Genomic DNA, 27041 nt, shown 5'->3' with positions numbered 1-27041 from the left:
CCGTTCAGGTGCGCCCACTCGGTATGCGGGGAGTTTGATAGGTCGGGTTTCACCTGTGTCAATTTGGTGTTTAACAAGGTCTGTCCGGCCTACATCTGAATCGTGCTCACCGAACACGTCGGCGTACTCCTGCAATAACCTGCGCAGCTGGTCGGCCTCCCCCTTAGGTAAATCTGCCCAAGGTACATGTAACGCATCATGTAGGGGGACGATCTCGGCTTGGGGAGTGGGGCTGACTCGCCAGGCCAGGTCCTGGTTGTCCTCGGGGCGGCCAGGGTCCTCTGCCCAGAGGGCAAACACCGAGTCGTTAGAGTGTCGTGCGTGCAGGGGGTGTATGGTAGCTACTGGGGTGCGTCGTCATAGCATCGCCGGGGTACTGTGTGGGTTAAACACCCGCATGAACAGTCGGCCCCCATCTGCGTTTACCAGCGTGGCTGACCCTACAACTCCGTACCGTGCTGCCAACTCCGAGTGAGGAGTTAGCATTACCTCGCCCGATCGTCGGTGTGTGGGGTCGGCGGAGGGGGTTGCCACTCGCACCAGCATCTCGGCGAGCGGCCCGATGGTGACGGCCGACACCAGTGTAGCGGCCACGGGTGTGAAGCGAGGGCGATTCGGCTCGGGTCCCAGGAACGGGATCCGCTCCCCACTGCCCTCCACGGTGGCGCATCGCTGGCGGGGCTGCACGTTGAGCCCCAGCTTTTCCAGCAGGTCCGTACCTGCAATACACTCGTGGCATAACACACTCGAGACATAGAATTCCTGTGTGCACACCTGGTGTCCGAAACGGACCTCGAGGGAGATCCTTCCCAGCAACCCCATCCCGGCTCCGCTCGCTGTGTGCAGCGGGCGATCCGGGGCCTGCAGGCGGCTCACGTCAACCCCGAGCACGCTGCAGTGTGCGGCGCTCACGAGTGAGGCTACGTCCCCCGTGTCCAGTAGGATCCGGGTGCGCTGCCCGTTCACCTGTCCTTCCACCAGCGACGTGGCCCCCGTGATTCCTGCCACCAGCTCCCGCAGCCAGTCGCCCGTCCTCACCGCATCCTTGGGTGTTGGGGTCGGAATCTGCGTGGGGGTCACTCGCTCACCATTATTATTATTATTACTCCTAGGTGGTCCACTCTCTAGGGGGCGTTGGCGCTTAACCCTGGCACGTTTCTAGCGTGGGTGATCTGAGAACAGTCTCTCACTAGATGTCCCCTGTGGTCGCACAGGTAACATGCCCGGGGGGCGGTTCCGTAGGAGGTCCCCTGTCCACCCCCTTTCCCCCTTCCCGTACGTAGCTGCCCAAGGTCGGCTTCTAACTGGGTCACCCGTCCGGCCAGTCCCCCTACTGTGGAGCGTAGCTCACCCATTTCGGATTGAATGGTTTTTACATTTTTGTTCGCTTCGTCCCGTATATCTTTTATACCCGTCTGTATCCCCGCTACCCAGCCCGGGGTTGTCTCGCAGGGCCCCGTAGACTCTCTTGCTCGACCCTTTATCGTGCGGGTGAGTCCCTCTTGCTCCTCCTCTTCCTTTTCCTCTGGGCCCAGGCTCGCGATGGCTCGCTCTCGTCCTGGGCCCCGGAGCTGCGCGCGTTGGCTGGAAAGTCTTTCACACTTACGCGCGCGCTCAACTAGGGCATTAAAGGAAAGGCGGATGCAGCTTAGATCGGGGTGCCACCATGAGGTGCGAGTCAAGTATTGTAGGATTTTCTCGGAGGCAAGGTCCTCAACTGCCTCCGCCGTGTACCCTGGGTGTGCGAGCTGCATTAGCGTACGCACGTCCTCGGCATAGTCACACAAATCCTCGTTGGGTTGGCGGCGGCGTGCCTCTAAGGCGGTCTTTGCCTCCTCCTCATTGCTCACGCCGAACCCAAGTCAAGTTGGCGCATTAGCTCTGCTAGCTGGGTTTGTGTGCTCGCGGGTAGGGTTTCTGTGAAGTCAGCCGCCCGTCCATCTAAGTGTATGGTTAGTTGCTCCTGTGCGTCTGTCCACCCATTATTTTTTTTAGCCCCTAAAACGTTGCGGGCAAACGCCTTCAATGACGGGGTCCCCTGCCCAGTAAATATATGCCTTATTTTTATGTGGGGTTACGCGGGGGTTCGTACCGCTTCTGACGCCAAACTGTGGGGGCTACTGTCCCCCGCCATCACCGAATTGTCGGGGCCGTTGCCCTCCGACTCCCCCGTTCCATTCATACCACTACCCGCCGGTTGTTCTGTGGGGTTCGGGTTAGCAACCTCCACCTCCTCACCCCCCCGGGGCCCCTGACTTTGTTGCCGACCGCTTAGGCATGGCTCAATTAGTGGGGCCGCCTGCTCTACGCTTATGATGCGCTATGTTGTTCAGTGGCGGCGTGCCGCGGTGAGCGCGCTCGCAAAGTAAAACCCCGTCCCGCACGTGAACAAACAGGTATGGTGCGCCGACGTGTGATTCCCTCACACACACGCTCAGGCAATAACAAACACGATGCTGCTACCTGCCGAGCCCCGTACACAAATCCCACGCGAGGGAGTGGGGGGTCAGAGGCGGGAGGCCAGGGGTGTCTGCCATGCGCGGGCTGCTGATTGGAGAGGGTCACTTCGCTCCGATTTAAAGGGTCGTTTAAACAGCCGCGCGAATACGCGCACGCCAGGCGCCTAGCTCGCTACCTCGCTATAAACAATCGCGCAGGCACGCGACCGCAACACAGTCACACAGGCATGCGAGCGCTAAGCACTACTGTAAACAATCGCACAGGTACGCGAGCACTAAACACCGCCGAAAACAGTCGCGCAGGCACGCGCACGCTGAACACTCCGCCTCGTGGTAAACAACCGCGCATGCACGCGAACACCAAGCGCGCTCTACCCTTCTCTTCACACTCCCAAAGACCACACGACACAGTTTATCCCCCTACTAGCTATTTTATTTACCGCGAGTAACCCGTTAAACTACGCGTGATTGTGTGGGTCAGTGGATGCCAGCCTATTCCCCCTGGGCTCCTAGGCTCAATTTATCCTGCCTATCGCTCTGCTCTCTTCCCTCGATTAAATAGCTCAAACTCACCGCTCTCTCACTTATGCCTACGTCCACTCTGCTGCGCTGGAAGCTGTAGAAGGGCGATGCTGTGGGTTATCTCCGTAGAGGGTTGTGCCTGGCTGCGTTGAAGCTCGTCACATGGACGTCTCGAATGGCTGACCCTAACACCTCGCTGCTCTCGATCTCTTGAAGAAGAACTCTCCTACTGTCTCAATCACCTGCCTTTTATCCTACCTATCACAAAAGGCATTTCCGCGGACCTTGTTTGTCCGTGCCCTTTTGTCCATTCAGAGGCCTGGTTATTCTTGTCCCTTCATGATCTAGATCCCTAATCTTGCCTATAACAAAGGCGTTCCGCTGTTCCCACACCCCGTGCCGCCCTGTCCATTCAGATGTCGGAATGCTCCTGTCCCGTTGTTATTTGGATCCGTAATCTCAACTTTATAACAAAAAGCATTCAGATGCTTCCGCACCCGTGCCGCCCTGTCCATTCAGAGGCCTGGCTATTCTTGTCCCTTTGTTATCTAGATCCCTAATCCTAACAAAGACATTCCGATCCATACTCGTGCTTGTGTGTGTGCGGTTTCATTCGCGGTGGCTCAACGGCCTCTGCCGTGACCACGTAACTTTAATATCAGGTCACGGCGCTGAGGTGCATGTCAGCCTCGGGGGTAGATCGCCCAATTGCCCGCCCGCAGGAAACCATGAAGCTTGATCCCATTAGGGGCTTCTGGATAAAAACCTGTCGGCCAGGTGACCTTCCCTCCCGGCTCTACGTGGGGTATGTGTGCAATCATGTGGGGCGGGGGGGAGAAGGGGCAGCGAGAGGCGCGCCGCGTCGGCGCTGTCACTCCCCGGTGGTGGTGTCACGGCGGTGGGCACAGCCCCGATGGAGCGGCTCCGCTGCGGCGGCACCACAGTCTCTGTGGCTGTGTGCAAGTATTCGTCTCTAAGTGTCCGTCTGACTGTCTCTGTGTATCTGAGTGTCTGTACTTGTGACTGTTTATGTGTGTAATGTTGATGCTGTTTAAGTCAGTGTGTTAACACACATATGTATGTTGTTCTTGTGATTATTGTGCAGCTATGGATGTTCATGGGACCCTGGAATACTTTTCTCCGGAACTGTTGCTGGGCTATAGCTTGACCTGTGGAGAGGATATGTGGGCACTGGGCTGCACGGTGGCGGAGTTGGCGACGGGCAGGGAATTTTTTTGGTCCGACAGCCACGTGATCCCCCTCTCTTTCCTTGGAGTCGTGGGCCATGGGGGGGGGGCGGGGGGGGGCGGGGGGGGCAGGAGGGTGGGTGGCCACTTTGTGATCTGTGAATAATGGCCGTCGTATGTTGCGTGTGGATGTGTGTACACGTGTGCATCTTGCATGTGTGGGGGTGCGGTAGTGTAGCGGTTAGCCTGCTGTGCTAGAAACTGAGTTCGAGTCCAGCTCATGGCCAACACCAGTGACGATGATCTAAAGTGGTCCTGGGCCTCCCCTAGTTCGAGTCAGTCTCAACTGAGTACCTGGTGGAGTGTGTGAAGTACCTTGGTCAACGTGGCCCGCCACCCCTGTCTTTGTGTGCTGCTGCTTTTGCTATTCAATACTAACAGCACTTGCCCCATACAGTGTGCCGAAGCTATACGGGTGACCTTTGTCTTCATATCAACTGTGTGCAGATTCTGGGGATGCCTCCAAGGTACATGGTGGATGCAGCTCCCAACAGAACGCAGTTCTTTGGTGAGTTGAAGGGTGGTGCGAGTGACGGACCGGATTCTGTTTTAGGGAGTGGCCTCGGTGTGTTATATTTTTTTGGAGGGAGCCTCTTTGTATTTTAAATTATTTGGGTGTGTGGGTGGGTAAATTAGTATGTGGGAAAGTGGGTGGTTATGTGGGTGAGTAGGCGAATAGGTTGGTGAGTGGGTGGGTCGGTGTGTGGATAGGCGGATAGGTGAGTGATTGGGTAGGTGGAAGAGTGGATGGGTGGGTGGGTAATGTGTATGCGTTGGTTGATGGATCGGTCAGTAAGTGTGTAGGTGGGTGACGTGGTGGTTGGTGACTTGGTCTCTCCCGCTGTGCATGGCTCCTGCAGACCATCGGGGGAAGATGTTCTGCCCAGGCAAGAAAAGGGTGCCGGGGTGCTTCCAACTTCACAGGGTGCTCAAAAGCGATGACCCGGAGTTTGTCGAATTCAACAGCTCATGGCTGCGGTAAGAACCACCTACCACTCCCACCACCTCCCCACTAAGTTTGCTCCCCTCCATGTGATCGCGACTGCTCTCCACCGATCACCAGAAAGATGTGGAGCCGAGTGGACCTGCCAATAAGCGGTACCACCGGCGTGAAGTTAGCCCTCTGTGGAGGAGTGGGAGGTTTGTGCAAGATGCTGCTGGGCATCAGAGGACTGCCACTGCTACTGCTGCTTCCGCTGCTGCTGTGCGTTCCTGGACCTCTTGGGAGAAGGGAAGGAACATCAAAGCTCTCACCATGACTCTCTAACCACGTGGCTGCGTGTGTCCCCCATGCGTATTTCAACAGATGGGATCCGAATTGTCGCATGACGCCAGCGCAGGTGCTGGCTCATAGCTGGCTCGGGACCGTGGCCACCAGCACCACCACCAGCAAAGCCACCACCACCACTGCTGCTGCTGGCAGTGTGAAGAGCTCTTGAGCTGCTGAGCCACGGTAAGCCACTACCTGCTTGTCTCGTGGTCAAGGAAGTCTATAGGGGCGTGCGGGGCCTGGGGCTAATCACAACGTGTGGGCCTTCGAATTGCGGATAAATCCTCTTTCGGTCTTAATTAGAATGATGCATGTGATGTCATTACTTGTGAGACATTCCGGTGCGATAGCCTACGTGTTAAACGGAAGTAATGTCTGACACTGTGACACCGAAGCGCAGGGCCCCCCAAAGCATGAGGCCCGGTGTAGTCGCCCCCATACACCGTACCTGGGGAACGACTCTGCTCCTGTGTGTGTGTTTAGTATCGATTTCTTTTTATGACTACGACTACGCCTATTTAGCCAGCACGAGCCTCACTCAGTCTCAAGAGTCTTTTTCAGGAGGGTCCTGCCAAGTTGTTTGCAGTACAGAACAAATTTACTGCTACTGCTGCTGTGTGATCCGAATTGAGTGATTTGAAGATTCAATTTCCAACATTGGCGGGGATGTCCATCCAACACTTGTTGCACAGCGTGTGTGTGAGGCTTCCACTGCCAAACCCAAAGGAATGGAAGTGAAATTTTAATGTGCAATTTTATTGATGGACTTTGTGTTGTCTTGGTGTGGTCTGGGGCAGTTTTTTATTGTTTTTTTTTTGCCTTACCCAAGCTTGCATTGAGTATTGAAAAACTGACAGGATTTGATTTAAACAATTTGTATTTATATGCTTTTATTTTTTGTGTGACTTCCTTACACTTTGCACTTCTTTTGGTTTTGTTTTGTTGTTGTAATCTGCTCAACACCCACTCACCAATCACTCTCACGCCTGCCTACCCACCCACTGACTCTCACACCCACCCACCCACCACTCACTCTCACACCCACCCACCACTCACTCTCACACGCATATACCCACTCTCACACACACCACTCACACCGACCCACCCACCATTCACTCTCACGCCCACCCACCACTCTCACGAATCACTCACGCACACCCGCCCACTCACTCACTCACACCCACTCACCACTAATTCACGACTCTCATGCCCACCCACTAACCCTCACCCACACCCACCCACCACTCACTCTAACACTCTCCCACCCACCCACCCACTCACTCTCACACCCACCCACCACTCACTCTCACAACCCACCCACCACTAACTCTCACACCCACCCACTCTCACGCCCGCCTACTCGCTCACCACTCACTCTCACATCCAGCCACCAAACACTCACCACTCACTCTCACGCCCACCCACCACTCACTCTCACACCCACCCACTCTCCCGCCCGCTCACTCACCACTCACTCTCACGCCCGTCCAATCACTCACCACTCACTCTCACACCCAGCCACCAAACACTCACCACTCATTCTCACACCCACCCACTCTCACGCCCGCTCACCCACCCGCCACTCATCCTCACACACACTCAACACTCATTCTCACACCCACCCGGTGTTTGCGGTCGCGTGCGTATTTACCGAGCGCGTTTTACGCAGGGGGTTTACGTGGCGGCGATCGCATTAAGGGTTCGGCGTGGTGCGTAATTCTGGCGTGTGTGCAAGTAAGGCTGCGCTGCGCACTAACTCATTACCTGCGCCAGCGCTCGCGCAGCAGCCGCGCTATTTTTAGCGCGTGCACGTGGTGGGCAGCAGGTCCGGTTGTGCGCGCGCCCGCAGCACCCGCAGCGTGAGTGGTGGTTTACGTGGGGGGTGGGAGGCAGAATAACGTGAGGCGGTGGAGAGCCAGCAACGAGCCATGCCCGACAGAGAGGATGCTGGTGCGGGGAGGCCGATGACTCGATCGGCGGCAGCCCGGCGTAAAAGAGAGGAGGTCCAAGGGGGAGAGGAGGAGGGGGGCATCAGCCCTTACACACCATCTAGCCATTTCTAGCGTATATACGGTGCTCAGCCGCCATCTTGTGTGGGGAAGGCGCCCAACCACCAGGCGGCCACCCACCATTATTTCACGTGGAAGGCGTCCAACCGCCATCTTACGTAGGAAAGGCGCACAAACGCCCTCTTAGGTAAGGAAGACGGCAAACCGCCATTGTGCGTGGGGAAGGTGCCCAACCGCCATTTTACGTTGGAAAGGTGGCCAATCGCCATCTTAGGTAGGGACTTTGCCCAACCACCATCTTGCGTGGGGAAGCCGCACAACCGCCATTTTACGTGGGGAAGGCGCCCAACCGCCATTATGCCCACCCTAGCTGGGCATTATGAACCCACTCTAGCTGGGCATTATAACCCCACAAACGCCCTCTTAGGTAAGGAAGACAGCAAACCGCCATTGTGCGTGGGAAAGGTGCCCAACCGCCATTTTACGTTGGGAAGGTGGCCAATCGCCATCTTAGGTAGGGACTTTGCCCAACCACCATCTTGCGTGGGGAAGCCGCACAACCGCCATTTCACGTGGGGAAGGCGCCCAACCGCCATTATGCCCACCCTAGCTGGGCATTATGAACCCACCCTAGCTGGGCATTATAACCCCACCCTTCCTGACCATTATAACCCACCTTACCTGGCCATTATAACCCCACTCTACCTGGCTATTATGACCCCACCCTACCTGACCATTATAACCCCACCCTTCCTGACCATTATAACCCACCTTACCTGGCCATTATAACCCCACCCTACCTGGACATTATGAACCCAGACCCCCACACGGCACTGACGATCGAAGGCACCAAACCCCACGAAAAAAAACGTCTGCAACGTTTTTCACATACTGGTGACTTCATATATAATTATAACAATCATATTTACAATAATAATATACAAAACTACACACGTACAATGCAATTTTAACACACCACGTGTTAGGGTTGTAGCCTGAGATAAGGGGGGCCCTGGGTAAGCTACTGGTGAGTGTGTGGTGGGGTGAGCGTGTGGTGAGTGCAGTGAGTGGCTGTGTCCAGTCCATGTCTGGCGGCCGCTCTTCAGTCGTCTTCCACAGCTGGTCTCCACGATAGTGAGTGTGGTGAGTGGGTGTGTGGGGTGAGTGAGTGTGGGTGGCTGGGTGTGTGTGGGGTGACTGTGTGTGGGTGGGTGGGTGGTGCGGTGCTGCTGCTCGTGGTGGTGGTGGTTGGCACCGACTCCACCACCACCCCCCCGCTACTCTGCCGTGGGCTGCCCACCACACAGCAGCAGGCGGCGGAAGATCGAGGAGAGCGCCCTGCCCATATGGGCCAGACCCCTTTGCTTCTTTTTCTTCTTCTTCTCCTGCTGCTGTTGCACCTCCTCCTCTTCCATCTGCTCATCCTCTTCTGTCTTCTCGTCCACTTCCATCTGCTCCTCGTCTTCTGTCTTCTCCTCCACTTCCATCTTCTCCTCTTCCTCTGTCTCATCCTCCGTCTGATCCTCGTTCTCCTCCTCCTCCACCTCCTCTGTCTCATCCTCATCCAGCGATGATGACAAGGATGATGATGATGATGGGGGCTTTTTCTCCGACTCAGCTCTGTGGAGAGAGAGGCAGCAGCACCACAGCAGCACATCATCATAATCATCGTCATGCTGGTACTACAGCCAGAGGTCGCGATCGGTCCCCACGGCCAGAAGTGGACCTGGCCATCACAAATGAAAGCAGCTCAACCAAGTGGCTGATGTCATCATCATCATCGTCACGTGGGGATTCATAGCGGCAGACCAAATACTAAATTCATATAGATGCATCGAGACCCATACTCAGAGACCCATACAGACTCACAACGACCCATACTCAGAGACCCTGCACTGAGCATACAGAGGGAGTCTCACCGTAGATCCGCAGCTCCAAAGGCCTCGCTGGTGATGGGGGTGGCCTCGATGGTGGTGGGGGTGGCCTCGCTGGTGGTGGGGGTGGCCTCGATGGTGGTGGGGGTGGCCTCGATGGTGGTGGCCTGGATGGTGGTGGGGGTGGCCTCGACGGTGGTGGGGGTGGCCTCGACGGTGGTGGGGGTGGCCTCGACGGTGGTGGGGGTGGCCTCGACGGTGGTGGGGGTGGCCTCGACGGTGGTGGGGGTGGCCTCGACGGTGGTGGGGGTGGCCTCGACGGTGGTGGGGGTGGCCTCGACGGTGGTGGGGGTGGCCTCGACGGTGGTGGGGGTGGCCTCGACGGTGGTGGGGGTGGCCTCGACGGTGGTGGGGGTGGCCTCGATGGTGGTGGGGGTGGCCTCGATGGTGGTGGCCTGGATGGTGGTGGGGGTGGCCTCGATGGTGGTGGCGGTGGCCTCGATGGTGGTGGGGGTGGCCTCGATGGTGGTGGGGGTGGCCTCGATGGTGGTGGGGGTGGCCTCGATGGTGGTGGGGGTGGCCTCGATGGTGGTGGGGGTGGCCTCGATGGTGATGGGGGTGGCCTCGATGGTGGTGGGGGTGGCCTCGATGGTGGTGGGGGTGGCCTCGATGGTGGTGGGGGTGGACTCGATGGTGGTGGGGGTGGCCTCGATGGTGGTGGGGGTGGCCTCGATGGTGGTGGGGGTGGCCTCGATGGTGGTGGGGGTAGCCTCGATGGTGGTGGGGGTGGCCTCGATGGTGGTGGGGGTGGCCTCGATGGTGGTGGGGGTGGCCTCGATGGTGGTGGGGGTGGCCTCGATGGTGGTGGGGGTGGCCTCGATGGTGGTGGCCTCGATGGTGGTGGCCTCGATGGTGGTGGGGGTGGCCTCCATGGTGGTGGGGGTGGCCTCCATGGTGGTGGGGGTGGCCTCCATGGTGGTTGGGGTGGCCTCCATGGTGGTGGGGGTGGCCTCCATGGTGGTTGGGGTGGCCTCCATGGTGGTTGGGGTGGCCTCCATGGTGGTGGGAGTGGCCTCGATGGTGGTGGACTCGATGGTGGTGGGGGTGGCCTCGATGGTGGTGGGCGTGGCCTCGATGGTGGTGGGGGTGGCCTCGATGGTGGTGGGGGTGGCCTCGATGGTGGTGGGGGTGGCCTCGATGGTGGTGGTCTCGTTCTGGAGCCAGCCGTGACTCAGCGCCTGCTCCGGTGTCATGCGGAGTTCTGGATCCCACCTGGGGAGGCGGGGGGGATGGAGACAGGGGAGGTGAGGATTTGACATTCCCATCTGTACGTGTGTGTGTACGTGTGTGTGTAATGGACAGCGGTGGTGTTATGAACCCGGCAGAAACCCGAGTTAGATTCCTGCACACGGCCAACACCAGTGACAGCAATTATATTATCTGAACTGGTCCTAGGCCTCCCCTAGGTCGACTCAGCCTCAAATGAGTACCTAGTGTAAACATCGCCACTGGGGAGACAAAGGTGGCCGGACGTGGTGGTGCTAGCCACCCACCTCCTCTGTGTGTGCCACAGTGCCGGAGGCCTTCATAGGCGGTGCTGCTACTCGCTACTACTAACAGCACTTGCCCCTACAATCTGCTAGAGTCTACACGGGGGATCTTTGTCTGTGTATAGGCGCTGCTACTCGCTAGTACTAACAGCACTTGCCCCTACAGTCGGCTTGAGGCTACACGAGCGGTATGTGTCTGTGTTCTTACTGCAAGCAGCTGCTAATGAAGGCCACAAGCTGAGCTCCACATCCCCGCAGCACCAAACGCAGGGGGACACTTGCCGGGAGTCGTTTCCTGGCCGGGCAGTGAGGCTGGCCGGCCTCATCTGTAGGACAGAGACAGAGAGAGATATACATACACACAGAGAGGGAGATAGAGACAGAGAGATACACAGAGAGACAAACAAAGAGGAAGAGAGACAGAGAGAGAGACACATACACAGACAGAGAGATGGAAAGAGAGACACACAGAGAGAGGCACGCACAGTGTCACCAACCACCTACCCACCTACCCACCCACTCACCACCACACCGCTACCCCTACAACACCACCACCTCACCCCCACACCACCTCCACTACCACCTCTACGCCACCACCAAAGCACGACCACCACCTCACCACCACACCACCACCACCTGACCACACCACCACTACCACCATACCACGACACCGCTACCCCTAGAACACCACCACACCACCACCATCGCCACCACCAACACCTCACCACCACTACCTCACCACTACCTCACCACAACCACACCAAAACCACACCACCACCTCACCACCACACCACCACCACCTCACCACCACACCACTACCCCTACAACACCACCTCACCACCACCACCACACCACCACTATCCATTGCCATACCACCACCTCACCAACACCACCACACCACCTCCACTACCCCATCTACACCACCATACCACCACCACCTCACCACCACCACCACCACACCATCACCACCTCACACCACACCGCTAGCCCTATACCACCACCACATGACCACTACTTCACCACCATTATTGCCACCTCTACACCACCACACCACCACTACCACCATACCACCACACTGCCACCTCTACACCACCACCACACCACCACCCCGCCACCACCACACCACCACTATCGCCACCACTAACACCTCACCACCACTACACCTCACGACCATCACACCACCACCTCACCACTATCCACTGCCACACAACCACCACACCATCACCTCACCACCACCTCACCACTTCCACTACCACCTCTACACCACTACCACCTCTACACCACCACCACCTCACCACCACCACCTCACCACCACCACCACCACCACACCATCACCACCTCACCACCACACCGCTAGCGTTACACCACCACCACCACCACCTCACCACTACCTCACCAGCACTTCACCACCACCACACCACCACCTCACCACCACCACACCACCATCACACCACCCTTCAACTCACCAAAGTATGCCGCTCTTTTGCGAGCTTTCTCCACCATTTCTTTTGGAGGCATGCCCAGGATCTGCGCAACCATTTCAAGACAGACACACAGAGGGACACACGCATGTTACACGAATGTTACACGCGTGTTACACACGGGGACCCATACAGAGACCCATAGAGATCCAGAGACTTATATAAAACCATAGGGACTCACAGAGACCCATATGGATCCACAGAGACCCATAGAGAGACCCATACGGACCGACAGAGACCCATACATAGACCCATAGAGGTCCAGAGACTCATATAAAACCATTGAGACTCAGAGGCCCACACTAAAACTGAACTATTTTGATTTCACCAGGGAAGGCCCCACTGAGCTACGTGGCTGTTTTTCATTGGCTGTACGACGAAAGACCTGAACGTGACATTATCGTTGTTGCTCAGCGCATCTAGCATCATGGGTGAGTAGGTGGGTGGGGGGAGGGTGAGTGGGTGGGTTAGTGGATAGGTAGGTGGGTGGGTGAGTGGGTAGGTAGGTGAGTGGGTGAATGGGTGGGTAGGTCGGTGGGTAAGTGGGTGGGTGAGTGGGTGAGTGGGTGAGTGGATGGGTGAGTGGGTGAGTGGATGGGTGGATAGGTCAGTGGGTGTGTAGGTGGGAGGGTTACTGGGTGGGTAGGTGGGTGAGTCAGTGAGTAGGTGGGTGGGTGAGGGGGTAGGTGGGTGGGTGAGGGGGTGGGCGAGTGGGTGGGTAGGTGGATGAGTGAGTGGGTGGGTAGGTAGGTAGGTGGGTGAGTGGGTGGTTACGTGGGTGTGTAGGTAGGTGGGTGGCTGGGTAAGTAGGTGGGTGAGTGTGCGGGTAAGTAGGTAGATGGGTGGGTGGGTAAATGTGTAGGTGAGTGAGAGGATGCGTAGGTAGGTGGGTGGGTAGGTGAGTGGGTGGGTGGTTGGGTGGCTGGTTGGGTGACTGGCTGACAGGGTTGGGTGACTGAGTGACTGGCTGGGTGACTGGCTGGCTGTGGGCCAGGTCGTCGCTCGAGGCCCCCCAGGGAGGCTCCCCAGTCACCTCGATGCAGCAAGCCAGGTGGTCGTCGCGGCTGAACGAGAGGAAGAGTTCCCTGTCGGTGGCCAGCTTGGCGACGGTGCAGCCCAGCGACCATGTGTCCACAGCGCAGGTCGCCGGGTAGCCGAGAAGCACCTCGGGGGCCACGTAGGCGAGGGTTCCTCCCACGTGCGAGGCTGTGCAGACGACAACAGCAGCGATGATGATGAAGATTGTAGACTAGGTACGTGTGTGTAGGTGGGTGGGTAGGTTGGGTGGCTGGGTTGGGTGGCTGGGTTGGGTGGCTGGGGCAGTGGCTGGGTGGGGGGTGGATGGTTAGGCGGGTGAGTGGGTGGGTGGATGGATACATGGATGGGTGAGTGGGTGGGCGGGTGGGTGAGTGGGTGGGCGGGTGGGTGAGTGGGTGGGTGGGTGGGTGGATTCATGGGTGGGTGACTGGATGGGCAGGTCAGTGGGTGAGTGGGTAGGTGGCTGGATGGGTCGGTGGGTGGGTGGGTGCATAGATGGATGGGTGGGTGGGTCAGTGGCTGGGCGGGTGGGTGGATGGCTGGGTGGGTGAGTGGGTGGGTGAGTGGGTGGATATCCGGCTGGGTGGGTGGGTGGGTGGCTTGATGGCTGGGTGGGTGGATGGCTGGGTGGGTGGGTAGATAGATGGATGGGTGGTTGAGTGGGTGTATGGGTGTATGGGTGGATGGGTGTGTGGGTGGGTCGCTGGATGGGGGGGGTCGGTGGGTGGGTGGGTGGATGGGTGGGTGGATGGGCGCGTGGGTGAGTGGGTGGATGGCTACCTGGCTGGGTGGATGAGTGGGTGGGTGGGTAAGTGGGTGGATGGCTGGCTGGCTGGCTGGGTGAGTGGGTGGGTGGGTGAGTGGGTGGATGGCTGGCTGGGTGGATGGGTGAGTAGGTCGCTGGATGGATGAGTGGGTGGGTGGATGGCCGGGTGGGTGGTTGGGTGAGTGGGTGGCTGGATGGCTGGGTGGAGGGGTGGATGGGTGGGTAGATGGATGGCTGGGTGGGTGGGTGGATGGCTGGGTGGGTGGATGTATGGATAGATGGATGGGTGGGTGGGTGAGTGGGTGGTTGGGTGAGTGGGTGGCTGGGTGAGTGGGTGGCTGGGTAGCTGAATCAGTGGGTGGGTGGGTGAGTGGGTGGATGGCTCGCTGGGTGGGTGCGTGGATCGCTCGGTGAGTGGGCGGGTGAGTTGGTGGCTGGATGGCTGGGTGGGTGGGTGTCTGGATGACTGGGTGGGTGGATGGATGGGTGGGTGAATGGCTGTGTGGGTGGGTGCATGGATGGATAGATGGATGGATAGATGGATGGGTGGGTGGGTGGGAGAGTGGGTGGGTGGGTGGGTGGATGGGTCGGTGGGTTGATGGGTTGATGGGTTGATGGGTGGATGGGTGAATGGATGTGTGGGTGGGTGGGTGAGCGGGTGGGTGGATGGGCTAGTGGGTGGATGGGTGGGTGGGTGGGTGGATGGGTGGGTGGGTGAGTGAGTGGGTGGCTGGATGGCTGGGTGGGTAGATGGATGGGTGGATGGCTGGGTGGGTGGGTAGGTGCATGGATGGATATATGGATGGGTGGGTGAGTGGGTTGGTGGATGGGTCAGTGGCTGGGTGGGTGAATGGGTAGGTGGGTGGCTGGGTGGGTGGATGGGTGGGTGGATGGATGGGTGGGTGGGTGGATGGGTCAATGGGTGGGTGGATAGGTGGGTGGATTGATGGGGGGGTCGGTGGGTGGCTTGATGGGTGGGGAAATGGATGGGTTGATGGCGAATGGATGTGTAGGTGGGTGGATGGGTGGGTAGATGGGTGTGTGGGGGTGTCAGTGGGTGGATGGGTGGGTGTGTGTGGGTGTCTCCACTCACTTTTGCCATCCACAAAGAAGCTTGAGGCGAAGTTCCTGACCCTGACGATGCCATCCGCGATGTTCGCCAACAGAACGTTGCTCTGGATGGGGAGTGAGCCGCAGGGAGGGAATTCACACCCAGCATGGTAAAGGCGGTGAGCGTCGTTTACGACCGAGCGTCTGTGCAGGGGGACTGCCTCCGCTCACAGACGTTCAACTTACGAAGTTTCAGAGATATGCGCAAAAAAACAGTGACATCTACATCTGCAGAACGTGAAGAACCTGTGGCATCTACATCAACAGAACATGAACAACCTGTGGCACCTACAGAACGGGAAGAACCAGTGGCATCTACATCAACAGAACATGGAAAACCAGTGGCATCTACAGAACGTGAAGAACCAGTGGGATCTACAGAGCATGAAGAACCAGTGACATCTTCATCTACATAACGTGACGGAACAGTGGCATCTATATTTACAGAACGTGAGGAACCAGTGGCATCTACATCTACAGAACGTGAAGAACCAGTGGCATCTACATCCGCAGAACATGAGGAACTATTTGCATCTACATCTGCAGAACATGAAGAACGAGTGACATCTACATCTGCAGAACGTGAAGAACGAGTGGCATCTGCATCTGCAGAACGTGAAAAACCAGTGGCATCTACATCTACAGGACGTGAAAAACCAGTGCCATCTACATCTACAGGACGTTAAGACATAGTGGCATCTACATTTGCAGAACGTGAAGAACCAGTGGTATCTACATCTGCAGAACATGAAGAACACCAGTGACATCTACATCTGCAGAACATGAATAATCAGTGGCATTTACATCTGCAGAGCGAGCACCAGCACCCCAGCGTGTACAACAACCGCCATTCGCCACTAAGTGGCGGTGACGTCACCTGGCTGATGCACCACCTGTGCCCCCTACTGTGCCAACCTGCTGTGCTTTAGCCACCCGGCGCTCCGCTCGTTATTGTGAGCGTCGCTCCTCCATCCTCCGTTGTTGTTGGAGGGCAACTGCCTCCAACTGCCCAGCAGCGTCCTTCACGAGCCTGCTCCACAGAGGCCGATCTTGACACCACTGGTACCAGTCATCGGCAAGTCCACTTAGCTCCACGTCCTTCTGTGCCACATCACTCCATCTCTTCTCTAGCCCGTGCCGCGCCCATTTAGCTCCCTAGATCCGGCCGAACAAAAGCTGTTTCGGCATGCGGTGGCTGGGCATGCAGGCTACATGACCCAGCCAACGCAGCCTTGCCTGCCGGAGGAGCTCACCGATGGAACCGTGCCAAGATCTTTGAAAGATTTGTGAGCTCCTCACACAATCCAGCCAGGTTAAACCCAGGATGGATCGTAGGCAGGCTAGCCTATATGTTTCTAACCGGCAAAGATGTTCCATTAGGGGGGTCCACGTTTCGCAAGCGTAGAGAAGGGAGGGAATAACCGTGGCCGAGAAGACCTGAAGCTTAGTGCGGAGCGACAGACCAGGTAGCTTCCACACAGCGTTACGCAACCAATGAAAAGATATTGCCACTCGACTGATTCGGAGTGAGACCTCTGCTGTTAAACTGCAGCCGGTCATAAGCACACTGCCCAGGTATGGGAAACTCTCCACTCTCTCCACAACTGCCCAATCACCGATTGAGAGTTGTGGGGGTGGAGTGTCCAATGGTACAAAATACCCAGGCAGGTGCTTAGTTTTGGTGGGGCTGATGGTAAGGCCCCATCTCTTAGTGGCACGCTCCAGTCTCAGCAGCAGCATCTCCAACTCCTCCTCTGAATGAGCAGCTATTACCAAATCATCGGCATACATAACGTGGTTGAGCAATAGGGAGCCATCCCTTGACCGCACCCGGGCATCGATCAGCCCCTCATTATATCTGTACCAAATGGAGATTCCCCCGGTACAGCTATTGAAGGCTTAACGAACTACGTAGTCAAAATTGATGTGAAATAATGTGGGAGCCAGAGGACATCCCTGTCGCACCCCAAGGTGTACAGGTAATGGCTCTGACTCCCGGCCACGTAGTTTTACCCGGGCCGGCTCACCATCATGAAGGTCCTTAATGATCGTGAGCAGAGGGTCAGGGACTCCAAAAGCACGAAGATCAAGGTCAATAAAGCAGAGATGTAGGTCTTGTTGGAATTCCCTACACCTCTGCTGTAGCAGACGGACAGAAAATATGGCATCTGTGCAGGACCGCCCTTTCCTGAAACCACATTGGGGCTCCGCAAGCCTCTCCTCAGCGTGCCTGGCAAGGCGATGTTGAATAATCCTTGCCAGGACCTTTCCCGGCACACTGAGGAGTGAGATGCCCCTGTAGTTGTTACAGTTTTTGCGGTCCCCCTTCTGCCAATCCTGCGGAACCCATCCAGTGGTCCAGACTGTTGTTATGAAGTCATATAGGGCAGTCTGTGCACAAACGCCACCCTCCCTCAGCATTTCGCTTGGGAGATCATCTCTACCCGGTGCCTTTCCTGGTCTCAGACTCCGGATCACCTTCAGTACTTCCTCAACAGATGGCACCTCAGCCAGCCACTCACAGGGGGTGACTTCTTCCAATATTTGAGGCACTGCAGCCTCAGCAGGATCATCCCCACTTTGTGCCACGATGTTTTCCTGGCTGATGGATTTCCCCTCCCCCAGGACCTCACAGAAATGCTCAGCAAATCTGCAAACCTGTTCCTGGGGGTCAGAGATTGGATCACCGTTTTTTCCCCTAATGATGGTAATAGGTGTGGCGCTGCAGGTTACTTTTTTGATGGAGTTAAATAGAGATTTGTGATCGCGGGCCACTGAGGCAGACTCCATCTCCTCAGCAACCTGCGACCACCACCCATCATTGCAGCGCCTCACGGCTCTCCAAACCTTCGAGCGAAGGCTGTGGTAAGCCTCCTCATTCTCTGACGTGGGATTCTGTAGCCAATGACAGTGGGCCTGTCGCTTTTTCTCAACCAACCTCAACACCTCCTCTGTCAGTCAGGGTCTCTGGGGAGGTCTGGACCACGTACCCAAAGCAGCCATTGCAGCTGCATGAGTCACAGTCCTAAACCTCGCCCATTTACCCTCGACATCAGGAGGAGTGGGGGACAATGCCAACCCCAGCCACAAGCGATGATGAAATTCTCACTTGCAACTTTCATCAGATAACTGAGACCAGGCCACTTTAGGTTGGAATGGGGTCCTGGGTGTACACCCAACACCGGAGTGGAAGAATGGCAGGTGCATCTTACAGATGACTAGTCGATGGTCAGAGGGCAGATCAGCTCCACGGTAGGTCCTGGTGTCAAGGACATGGGCTCGCATCCTCTAGTCCGTCACTATGTAGTCCAGCAGATGTTCTTGCTTGGACCCGGCATGCATCCATGATGTTGTGTGGATGCGCCGATGCCGGAACAGCGTGTTGGTAATTACAAGCCCATGGGTTGCACAAAAATCTAGCAGCCTCCTACCGTTGTTATTGAGCTGATCTGGCCCATGCCCTCCAATCACTCCAGACCAGGTGCCAGCATCATGACCAACTCGGGTATTGAAGTCACCCAACAAGATGACTCTATCCTGAGGGGCCACTTTAGCCAGCACCTGTGGCACGAGGTCATAGAAGGCATCTGACTCATCGGCTTTGCCTGCATCCCTCCACGGATGTTCGTCTTCGGAGGGGGCATAAATAACCACGAACACCACTCCTCTCCTCCGGTTGATGGGAAGGCGAGCCCAAAGTAGCCTGGGGCTTACAGCTTCCCACACCTCACCGCCACGCTCCCACGCCCCCTTCATTCTTTTGTTCAAAAGAAGAGCCACATCCTGTTGTTTGGCAGTCTGTTGCCCCGAGTAGAGGACTGTCCACCCCTCATGGTGGCAGGAGCCAGAACCGGTCCACCGGACCTCCTGAATGCCACAGAGATCCAGGCGGTACCGGTCCAGCTCCCGACAGAGGAGTGGCAGCCTCTCCTCCGCAGTGAGCGTTCGAACATTCCACGTGGCCACACGAAGTGGCTTTTCGTTGTTTCTGGAGGAGCCCCGAGTGTAGAGATTCAATCTCCTGGCTCCGCCAATTGGAGTTTGGCCAGGAGACGTCAAAAATGCTTGTCCCCCTGGGGCCTCCGGCACAAGCTTATTAGTTACATATTTCAGTCGTGGTTTAGTGGTAAAATTTTGAAGGTGGAGGGGTTACCAGCCCCTCGCACCCATCCAGAGCCCCCCGTTTAGCCACTGTGGTGGTCACAGACGCCATGAGGGGAGTAGCCAATCGGAATTGGCCCTCCCCCCACAGCACTGTCCACGACAGAGTTGCCCATCCGGCACTGCGAGGAGTTAGCGGGTTGTTTTACCGTGTACTCACCCACACACGCAGACACACCCACACACAGACACTCACACACACACACTCACACACAGACACCCACACACATATACACCCACACACACAGACACCATTACACAGCATGCACTCCACTCACGGGCTTGATGTCCCCGTGTACGATGCCCCGGGACTTGGTGTGGGCCAGGAAGTGGAGGATGGCCCTAGTGTACGACCTCACCGCATCCTCGTGACTTTGCCACAGCGTCATCTGTCTGAGCACGCAATGGAGTTTCGCCCTGCCACGCGGAGAGACAGCGACCATGTCAGTCACATCAGCGACGACGTCAGCGACGACGTCAGTGACATCAGCGGTTAGCGTGCTGCGCTGCGAACCTGGCGAACTGGGCTCGGTTCCCGCTCATGGCCAACACCCAGTGACGATTATCTGAACCGGTCCTGGGTCTACCCTAGGTCGACTCAGCCTCAAATGAGTACCTGGTGCGATGTGTAAACATCGCCACTGGGGAGACAAAGGCGGCCGCGCGTGGTGTTGGCCACCCACCCCCTCGTGTGCCGTGCCGGCCTTTAAAGGTGCTCGCTAACAGCACTTGCCACTACAGTCTGTTAAGGCTATATGGGGGATCTTTGATCTTTGTGTGCGTATGTTGAAATTCATTCACACCGTACGTAGCCAAGCATGCTAATGTGTGGGTCTCTATGGGTGTCTGTGTGGGTGTCTCTGTGGGTCTCTATGTGTCTCTGTGGGTCTGGGGGTCTGTGGGTCTCTGTGTGTGAATGTATGCAGAACTTCTTTTGCACCATACATAGCCAACCGTACTAATGTATGGGTATGGGTGTCTCTATGGGTCTGTATGGGTGGTGGTGGTGTTGTGGTGGTGGTGTTTGGTGGTGGTGGTGTTTGGTGGTGGTGTTTGGTGGTGGTGGGTGCTGGTGGGTGATGGTGGATGGGTGGTGGGTGGGTGGTTATGGTGGGTGGTTGGGTGAGGGGTTGTGCTGGTGATGGTGGGTGGTTGAGTGGGTGGTGTGGTGGTGATGGTGGGTGGGTGGTGGAGGGTGAGTGGGTGAGTGGTGTGGTGGTGAGTGAGTGAGTGGGTAAGTGGTGGTGGTGAGTGAGTGAGTGGGTGAGTGGTGGTGGTGGTGGGTGAGTGGTGGTGGTGGTGATGGTGAGTTAGTCGGTGGTGGTGGTGAGTGAGTGGGTGGTGGGTGAGTGAGTGAACGAGTGAGTGGGTGAGTGAATGTTGGTGGTGAGTTAATGAGTGAGTGAGTGGTGGTAGTGGTGCTGGTGGTGTGCGTACTTCAACAGCTCCATGACAAGGCATTTGTGGCCTCGAAAGTAGAAAGTCTCCAGGACCCTGACTACGTTGTAGTCCACGTTGCTACGGTCGCTCTGGAGCTCCATGGACATTAGCAGCTCTGTTCTCTGGTGCTTTTCTTCCCTGGAGCTGCGAGCGAGTGAGCAAGTTCACAGAACGAGAGAGAGAAAGAAAGAGAGACAGATAGAGAGAAAGAGACATAAAGAAACAGAGATCAAGACAGAGACAGACAGAGAGAGACAGAGACAGAGAGTTTAGACTTTAATATACAGTGGGTCTGTGTGTGGAACACTGAGTAGTAGTAGTGGGTCTGTGTGTGGAACACTGAGTAGTAATAGTGGGTCTGTGTGTGGAACACTGAGTAGTAGTAGTGGGTCTGTGTGTGTAACACAGAGTAGTAGTAGTGGGTCTGTGTGTGTAACACTGAGTAGAAGTCGTATTGGATCTGTGTGTGTAACACTGTGTAGTAGTAGTGGGTCTGTGTGTGTAACACTGAATAGTAGTAGTGGGTCTGTGTGTGTAACACTGAGTAGAAGTCGTATTGGATCTGTGTGTGTAACACTGTGTAGTAGTAGTGGGTCTATGTGTGTAACACTGAGTAGTAGTAGTGGGTCTGTGTGTGTAACACTGAGTAGTAGTGGGTCTGTGTGTGTAACACTGAGTAGTAGTAATGGGTCTGTGTGTGTAACACTGAGTAGTAGTAGTGGGTCTGTGTGTGTAACACTGAGTAGTAGTAGTGGGTCTGTGTGTGTAACAGTGAGTAGTAGTAATGTGTCTGTGTGTGTAACACTGAGTAGTAGTAGTGGGTCTATGTGTGTAACACTGATTAGTAGTAGTGGGTCTGTGTCTGTAACACTGAGTAGTAGTAATGGGTAATGCGTAGTTGGTCTGTCGCTATCAATATTATCCACAATAGAGGTGAGTTTGGGTTATATGACGTAAATATAAATGTTGTGTCATTAAACCCGCCACACTGACACACGCCCAATTGGTTGAGGTGGTTTGTCACCTAAACACAAAACGCTTGGCCAGCTCGTTACTTGCTCAGCACTTAACTGGTTGTTGTGTTGGAAAGTGTCAAAGTCAATTGTCAGTGTTGTGGTGGGGTTCGTCTCCAACACACAACCAGTGGTGGCGGTGGTGGTGAGGGTGGTGGGGAGGTGGTGGTGGGGTGGGAGTGTCGCTGTGGAGGTGGTGGTGGGGAGGTGGTGGTTGAGCGATGGAGATTCAAGTAAAGGATGTTCAGTCATTGTTTGTTGTTGTGGTTCACAGCCAGCAGCAGTCCCATAGTGTGTGTTTGTTTATTGTTCTTGTTATTGGTGGTGTTATTGTTGTTGTTGACTGCACTGCTGCGCCAGGGCCCACTCACGTGGAGGGCGAGGCGAGGATCTTGAGAGCCACCATCGTCCGAGTCTTGTGGTCCAGACACCTCACCACCACGCTCTGCCCACCCTGCCCAATCTTCCTGTCCAGCTGGAAGCGGTAGTAGAAGTGCTCGTTCTGGACCTGCAGGGGTCACGGGAGGTCAGGGTGGGGGTCACGAGGAGGTCACATGTAGCCAACAGTGCTAATCTGTGGGTCACTGTGGGTGTCTGTGGGTGTCTCTGTGCATCTCTATGTGTCTGGGTGTCTCTGTATGTGTGTATGTTGAACTTCTTTCGCACTGTACGTAGCCAACCGTGCTAATCTGTGGTGCTTTATGGGTATCAGTGTCTCTGTGTGGGCCTTCATGATAGTGAACAGGCCCGGGTAAAACTACGTGGCCGGGAGTCAGAGCCATTCCCTGTACACCTTGGGGTGTGACAGGGATGTCCTCTGGCTCCCATATTATTTAACATCTATTTTGACCACGTAGTTCGTGAAGCCTTCAATAGCTGTACCGGGGGAATCTCCATTTGGTACAGATATAATGGGAGGCTGATCGATGCCCGGGTGCGGTCAACGGATGGCTCCCTATTGCTCAACCACGTTATGTATGCCGATGATTTGGTAATAGCTGCTCATTCAGAGGAGGAGTTGGAGACGCTGCTGCTGAGACTGGAGTGTGCCACTAAGAGATGGGGCCTTACCATCAGCCCCACCAAAACTAAGCACCTGCCTGGGTATTTTGTACCATCGGATACTCCACCCCCACAACTCCCAATCGGTGATGGGGCAATTGTGGAGAGAGTGGAGAGTTTCCCATACCTGGGCAGTGTGCTTATGACCAGCTACAGTTTAACAGCAGAGGTCTCACTCAGAATCAGTCGGGCGGCAATATATTTTCATCGGTTGTGTAACGCTGTGTGGAAGCTACCTGGTCTGTCGCTCCGCACTAAGCTTCAGGTCTTCTCGGCCACGGTCATTCCCTCCCTTCTCTACACTTGCGAAACGTGGACCCCCCAAATGGAACATCTTCGCCGGCTAGAAACATTTAGGCTAGCCTGCCTACGATCCATCATGGGTTTAACCAGGCTGGATTGTGTGAGGAGCTCACAAATCTTTGAAAGATCTGGGCAAGGTCCCATCGGTGAGCTCCTCCGGCAGGCAAGGCTGCGTTGGATGGGTCATGTAGCCCGCATGCCCAGCCAACGCATGCCGAAACAGATTTTATTCGGCCGGATCAAGGGGGCTAAACGGGCGCAGCACGGGCTAGAGAAGAGATGGAGTGATGTGGTACAGGAGGATGCGGTGTCAAGATCAGCCTCTGTGGAGGAGGCTCGTGAAGGACGCTACTGGGAAGTTGGAGGCAGCCGCCCTCCAACAACAACGGAGGGCGGAGGAGCGACGGTCACAACAATGAGCGGAGCGCCGGGTGGCTAAAGCACAGCAGGATGGCACAGTAGGGGGCACAGGTGGTGCATCAGCCAGTCATCTCAGACAGTCGTCCCGTGGCACCTGGGTCTACCCCGTGACCTCCTGGCAGCGGGCGTTCAACACTTCACGTGGCCTCAAGGTGCACCTCGCCTGGCACAAGCGTTGTGGTGACGTCACCGCCACTTAGTGGCGAATGGCGGTTGTTGTTGTTGTGTCTGTGTCTTTGTGTGTGTCTGAGTCTCACAAGGATGTAGTTGTTGTCGTCGTCGTCAAATTCTCCGTTCTTCACTCCCCCTCGTGAGCTTCCTTCCCCGTCCAGAGTGAAGAACCAAACTTCCTGCATGGTGGCCAGCTCCAGCTTCTGGCGCTCAGTCAAGTGAGGCTTGAAGAGACTCAGGATCGCTGCACACGTGACAACAATAACAACTTAAACTATAAACTAATTTTATTTACGCACACACCGGGTTAAGCCCCCCACCGAAGTGACTGGTATCATCATCCTAATCGTCGTCATCATCGTCATCATCATTATCATCATTGTCATCATCGTCGTCGTCATCATTATCATTGTCATCATCGTCGTCATCGTCATCATCGTCGTCATCGTCATCATCATCGTCGTCATCTTCATTATCATCATCGTCATCATCATCGTTGTCATCGTCGTCATCATCGTCATCATCATCGTCGTCATCATCATCGTCGTCATCATCATCATCATCGTCAACATCGTCATCAACGTCATCGTCGTCGTCATCATCACCGTCATCATCATCGTCACCATCGTCGTCATCACCATGTGGGAGCCATTTGCTCTAAGTGCACGTTGATACAGACTTATAGAGACTCATAGAGAACCACAGAGATCCTCAGAGACCCACAAAGAACCATACTCATATAGAACCATAGAGACCCAAGGAGACCCATAGAGCCCCACAGAGATGCACAGAGACCCTCATAGACCCACAGAGACCCATACTCATATAGAACCAGAGACCCACAGAGACCCACTCATATAGACCATAGAGCCCCACAGAGATGCATAGAGACCCTCATAGACCCATACTCATATAGAACCAGAGACCCACAGAGACCCATATTCATATAGAACCATGGAGACCCACAGAGACCCACACAGAACCATACTCATATAGAACCATAGAGACCCAAGGATACCCATAGAGCTCCACAGAGACGCAGAGACCCTCAGAGACCCACTGAGACCCATATTCATATAGAACTAGAGACCCACAGAGACCCATACTTATATAGAACCATAGAGCCCCACAGAGACGCACAGAGACCCTCATAGACCCACAGAGACCCATACTCATATAGAACCATAGAGACCCACAGAGACTGCCACTCATATAGAACCAGAGACCCACAAAGACCTATACTCATATAGAACCATATAGACCCACAGAGACCGATACTCAGAGACCCACGGAGCGGTACAGGGTGCGTGTACGGATGATGAACTTCGTTCGCACTGCACGTAGCTAACCGTGCTAAGGTATGGGTCTCTGTGGGTGTCTATGGGTGTCTCTGTGGATCTATGGTTCTTTGTGGGGTGTATCTGTGTGTTTATGGGTCTCTATGGGTGTCTCTATGTGTCTTCGGAGTCTCTTTGGGTATCTCTGTGTGTCTATGGGTCTCTATGGGTGTCTCTATGTGTCTATTGGTATATCTGTGAGTCTCTATGTGTCTATAGGTGTCTCTGTGGGTCTAAGGGTCTCTATGGGTGTCTCTGTGGGTGGCTGGGTGTCTGTGGGTCTCTATGTGTGTCTCTGTGGGTCTCCGTGGTGGTCACTGCGTGGATTTGTTCCCCTTCACATTTTGAGGAATCACCATCGTCACGCTTTTATCAAAGTGTTTTTTCGCTGCTGCTGTGCATTTCCAGGCGATGACAATGATGATGATTTGATGATATCAGGCCACTTGGTTGAGCTGCTGCTATTTGAGCTGCTATCATTCTTAGACTTTGATGATTTTCCTGCTCATCTCTCTCTCTCTCTAACCTTTGGGTGATTTGCTGCGGATTAATCCGGTGCCGGAGGTGAACGCACTCCACGTGGTGATAGACGGAGGCTGCCTCCCACTCGGTCCAGCTCGACTTGTCTACACACACACATAAACACACACACGTACAAAGACAAAGATCCCCCGTATAGCTTGTAACAGACTGTTGGGGAAAGTGCTGATAGCGAGCCCCTATGAAGCCCAGCATGGCACACGAGGGGGTAGGTGGGCAGCACCATGCCCGGCCGCCTTTGTTTCCACAGTGGCGATGTTTACACACCACACCAGGTACTCATTTGAGGCTGAGTCGACCTACGGGAGGCCCAGGACCGGTTCAAATAATCGTCACTGGTGTTGGCCATAAGCGGGAATCGAACCCGGGTTGCCAGGTTCGTGGCAGTGTGCAAACTGCTACACTACCGCTCCCCACATACACATAAATAAAAAATAAAGATCCCCCATATAGCCTTAACAGACTGTAGGGGGCAAGTGCTGTTAGCGAGCACCTATGAAGGCCGGAACGGTACACGAGGGGGTGGGTGGCCAGCACCACGCCCGACCGCCTTTTTCTCCCTAGTGGCGATGTTTACACACCGCACCAGGTACTCATTTGAGGCTGAGTCGACCTAGGGGAGGCCCGGGACCGGTTCAGATAATCGTCACTGGTGTCGGCCGTGAGCGGGAATCGAACCCGGGTCGCCAGGTTCATAGCGCAGCGCGCAAACCGCTACACTATCGCTACACACATACACACACACATAGACAAAGGTGCAGTAGACTCGTCAACACACACACACAAAGACAACGGTCCCCTTGAGGCTGTAACAAAACTGTGTTCAAAGGTGTGGGTGTTTGTAAGTGTGGGTGTTCATGAGTGTGGGTGGTGTTCGTAATTGTGGGTGTTCGTAGGTGGGTAGTGTTCGTAAGTGTGGATCTTTGTAAGTGTGGGTGGTGTTCGTAAGTGTGGGTGTTCGTAGGTGGGTAGTGTTCGCAAGTGTGGATCTTTGTAAGTGTGGGTGGTGTTCGTAAGTGTGGGTGTTCATAGGTGTGGGTGGTGTTCGTAAGTGAGGATGTTCCTCAGTGAGGGTGTTCGTCAGTGAGGGTGTTGGTGTGGTGTTTGTAAGTGAGGGTGTTCATCAGTGTGGGTGGTGTTTTGTAAGTCCTGGTGTGGTTCATATGTCGAGCAAAAGGGGTCACGCATACCATGGCGCTAATTCTGAGAGTAGCGTTGTTGTGCTCCGTAAATATCTCGGTGTCTCTGCGTGGAGAGTGGAGGGGGGG

The 27041-nt window shown here is 55.6% G+C and overlaps 1 protein-coding gene across 1 annotated transcript; it reads right to left on the bottom strand.

Moving 5' to 3' along the window:
* Positions 1–1189: 1189 nt before the first annotated feature.
* On the bottom strand, positions 1190–27041 carry LOC116937287 (uncharacterized). Its single transcript, XM_076066004.1, has 15 exons — positions 26964–27041; positions 25760–25859; positions 23983–24140; positions 22312–22448; positions 20925–21071; positions 19766–19904; positions 15310–15391; positions 13446–13618; positions 12398–12458; positions 11140–11257; positions 9639–10653; positions 9377–9402; positions 8908–9127; positions 1412–1748; positions 1190–1200 (listed from the first exon to the last, which is right to left on the bottom strand). The coding sequence occupies exons 1-15, from the start codon at positions 26964–26966 to the stop codon at positions 1190–1192; spliced, it is 2727 nt and encodes a 908-aa protein (XP_075922119.1). The 5' UTR covers positions 26967–27041.

The sequence above is a fragment of the Petromyzon marinus genome, chromosome 10 (genome assembly GCF_048934315.1).
Source record: "Petromyzon marinus isolate PM22_M1 ecotype Great Lakes invasive population chromosome 10, UKy_Petmar_22M1.pri1.0, whole genome shotgun sequence".
Lineage (NCBI taxonomy): Eukaryota > Metazoa > Chordata > Hyperoartia > Petromyzontiformes > Petromyzontidae > Petromyzon > Petromyzon marinus.
This window is presented reverse-complemented; position numbering and strand designations above follow the sequence as displayed.

Excerpts from the sequence above, each read along its gene's own strand:
- LOC116937287 (XM_076066004.1), bottom strand. Across the intron at positions 15,392-19,765 it reads TACACGGGGACATCAAGCCC|AGCAACGTTCTGTTGGCGAA; the intron begins GTGAGTGGAGTG and ends CTCCCCATCCAG. Across the intron at positions 1,749-8,907 it reads AGCAGATGGAAGAGGAGGAG|CTCGCACACCCAGGGTACAC; the intron begins GTGCAACAGCAG and ends ACGCTAATGCAG.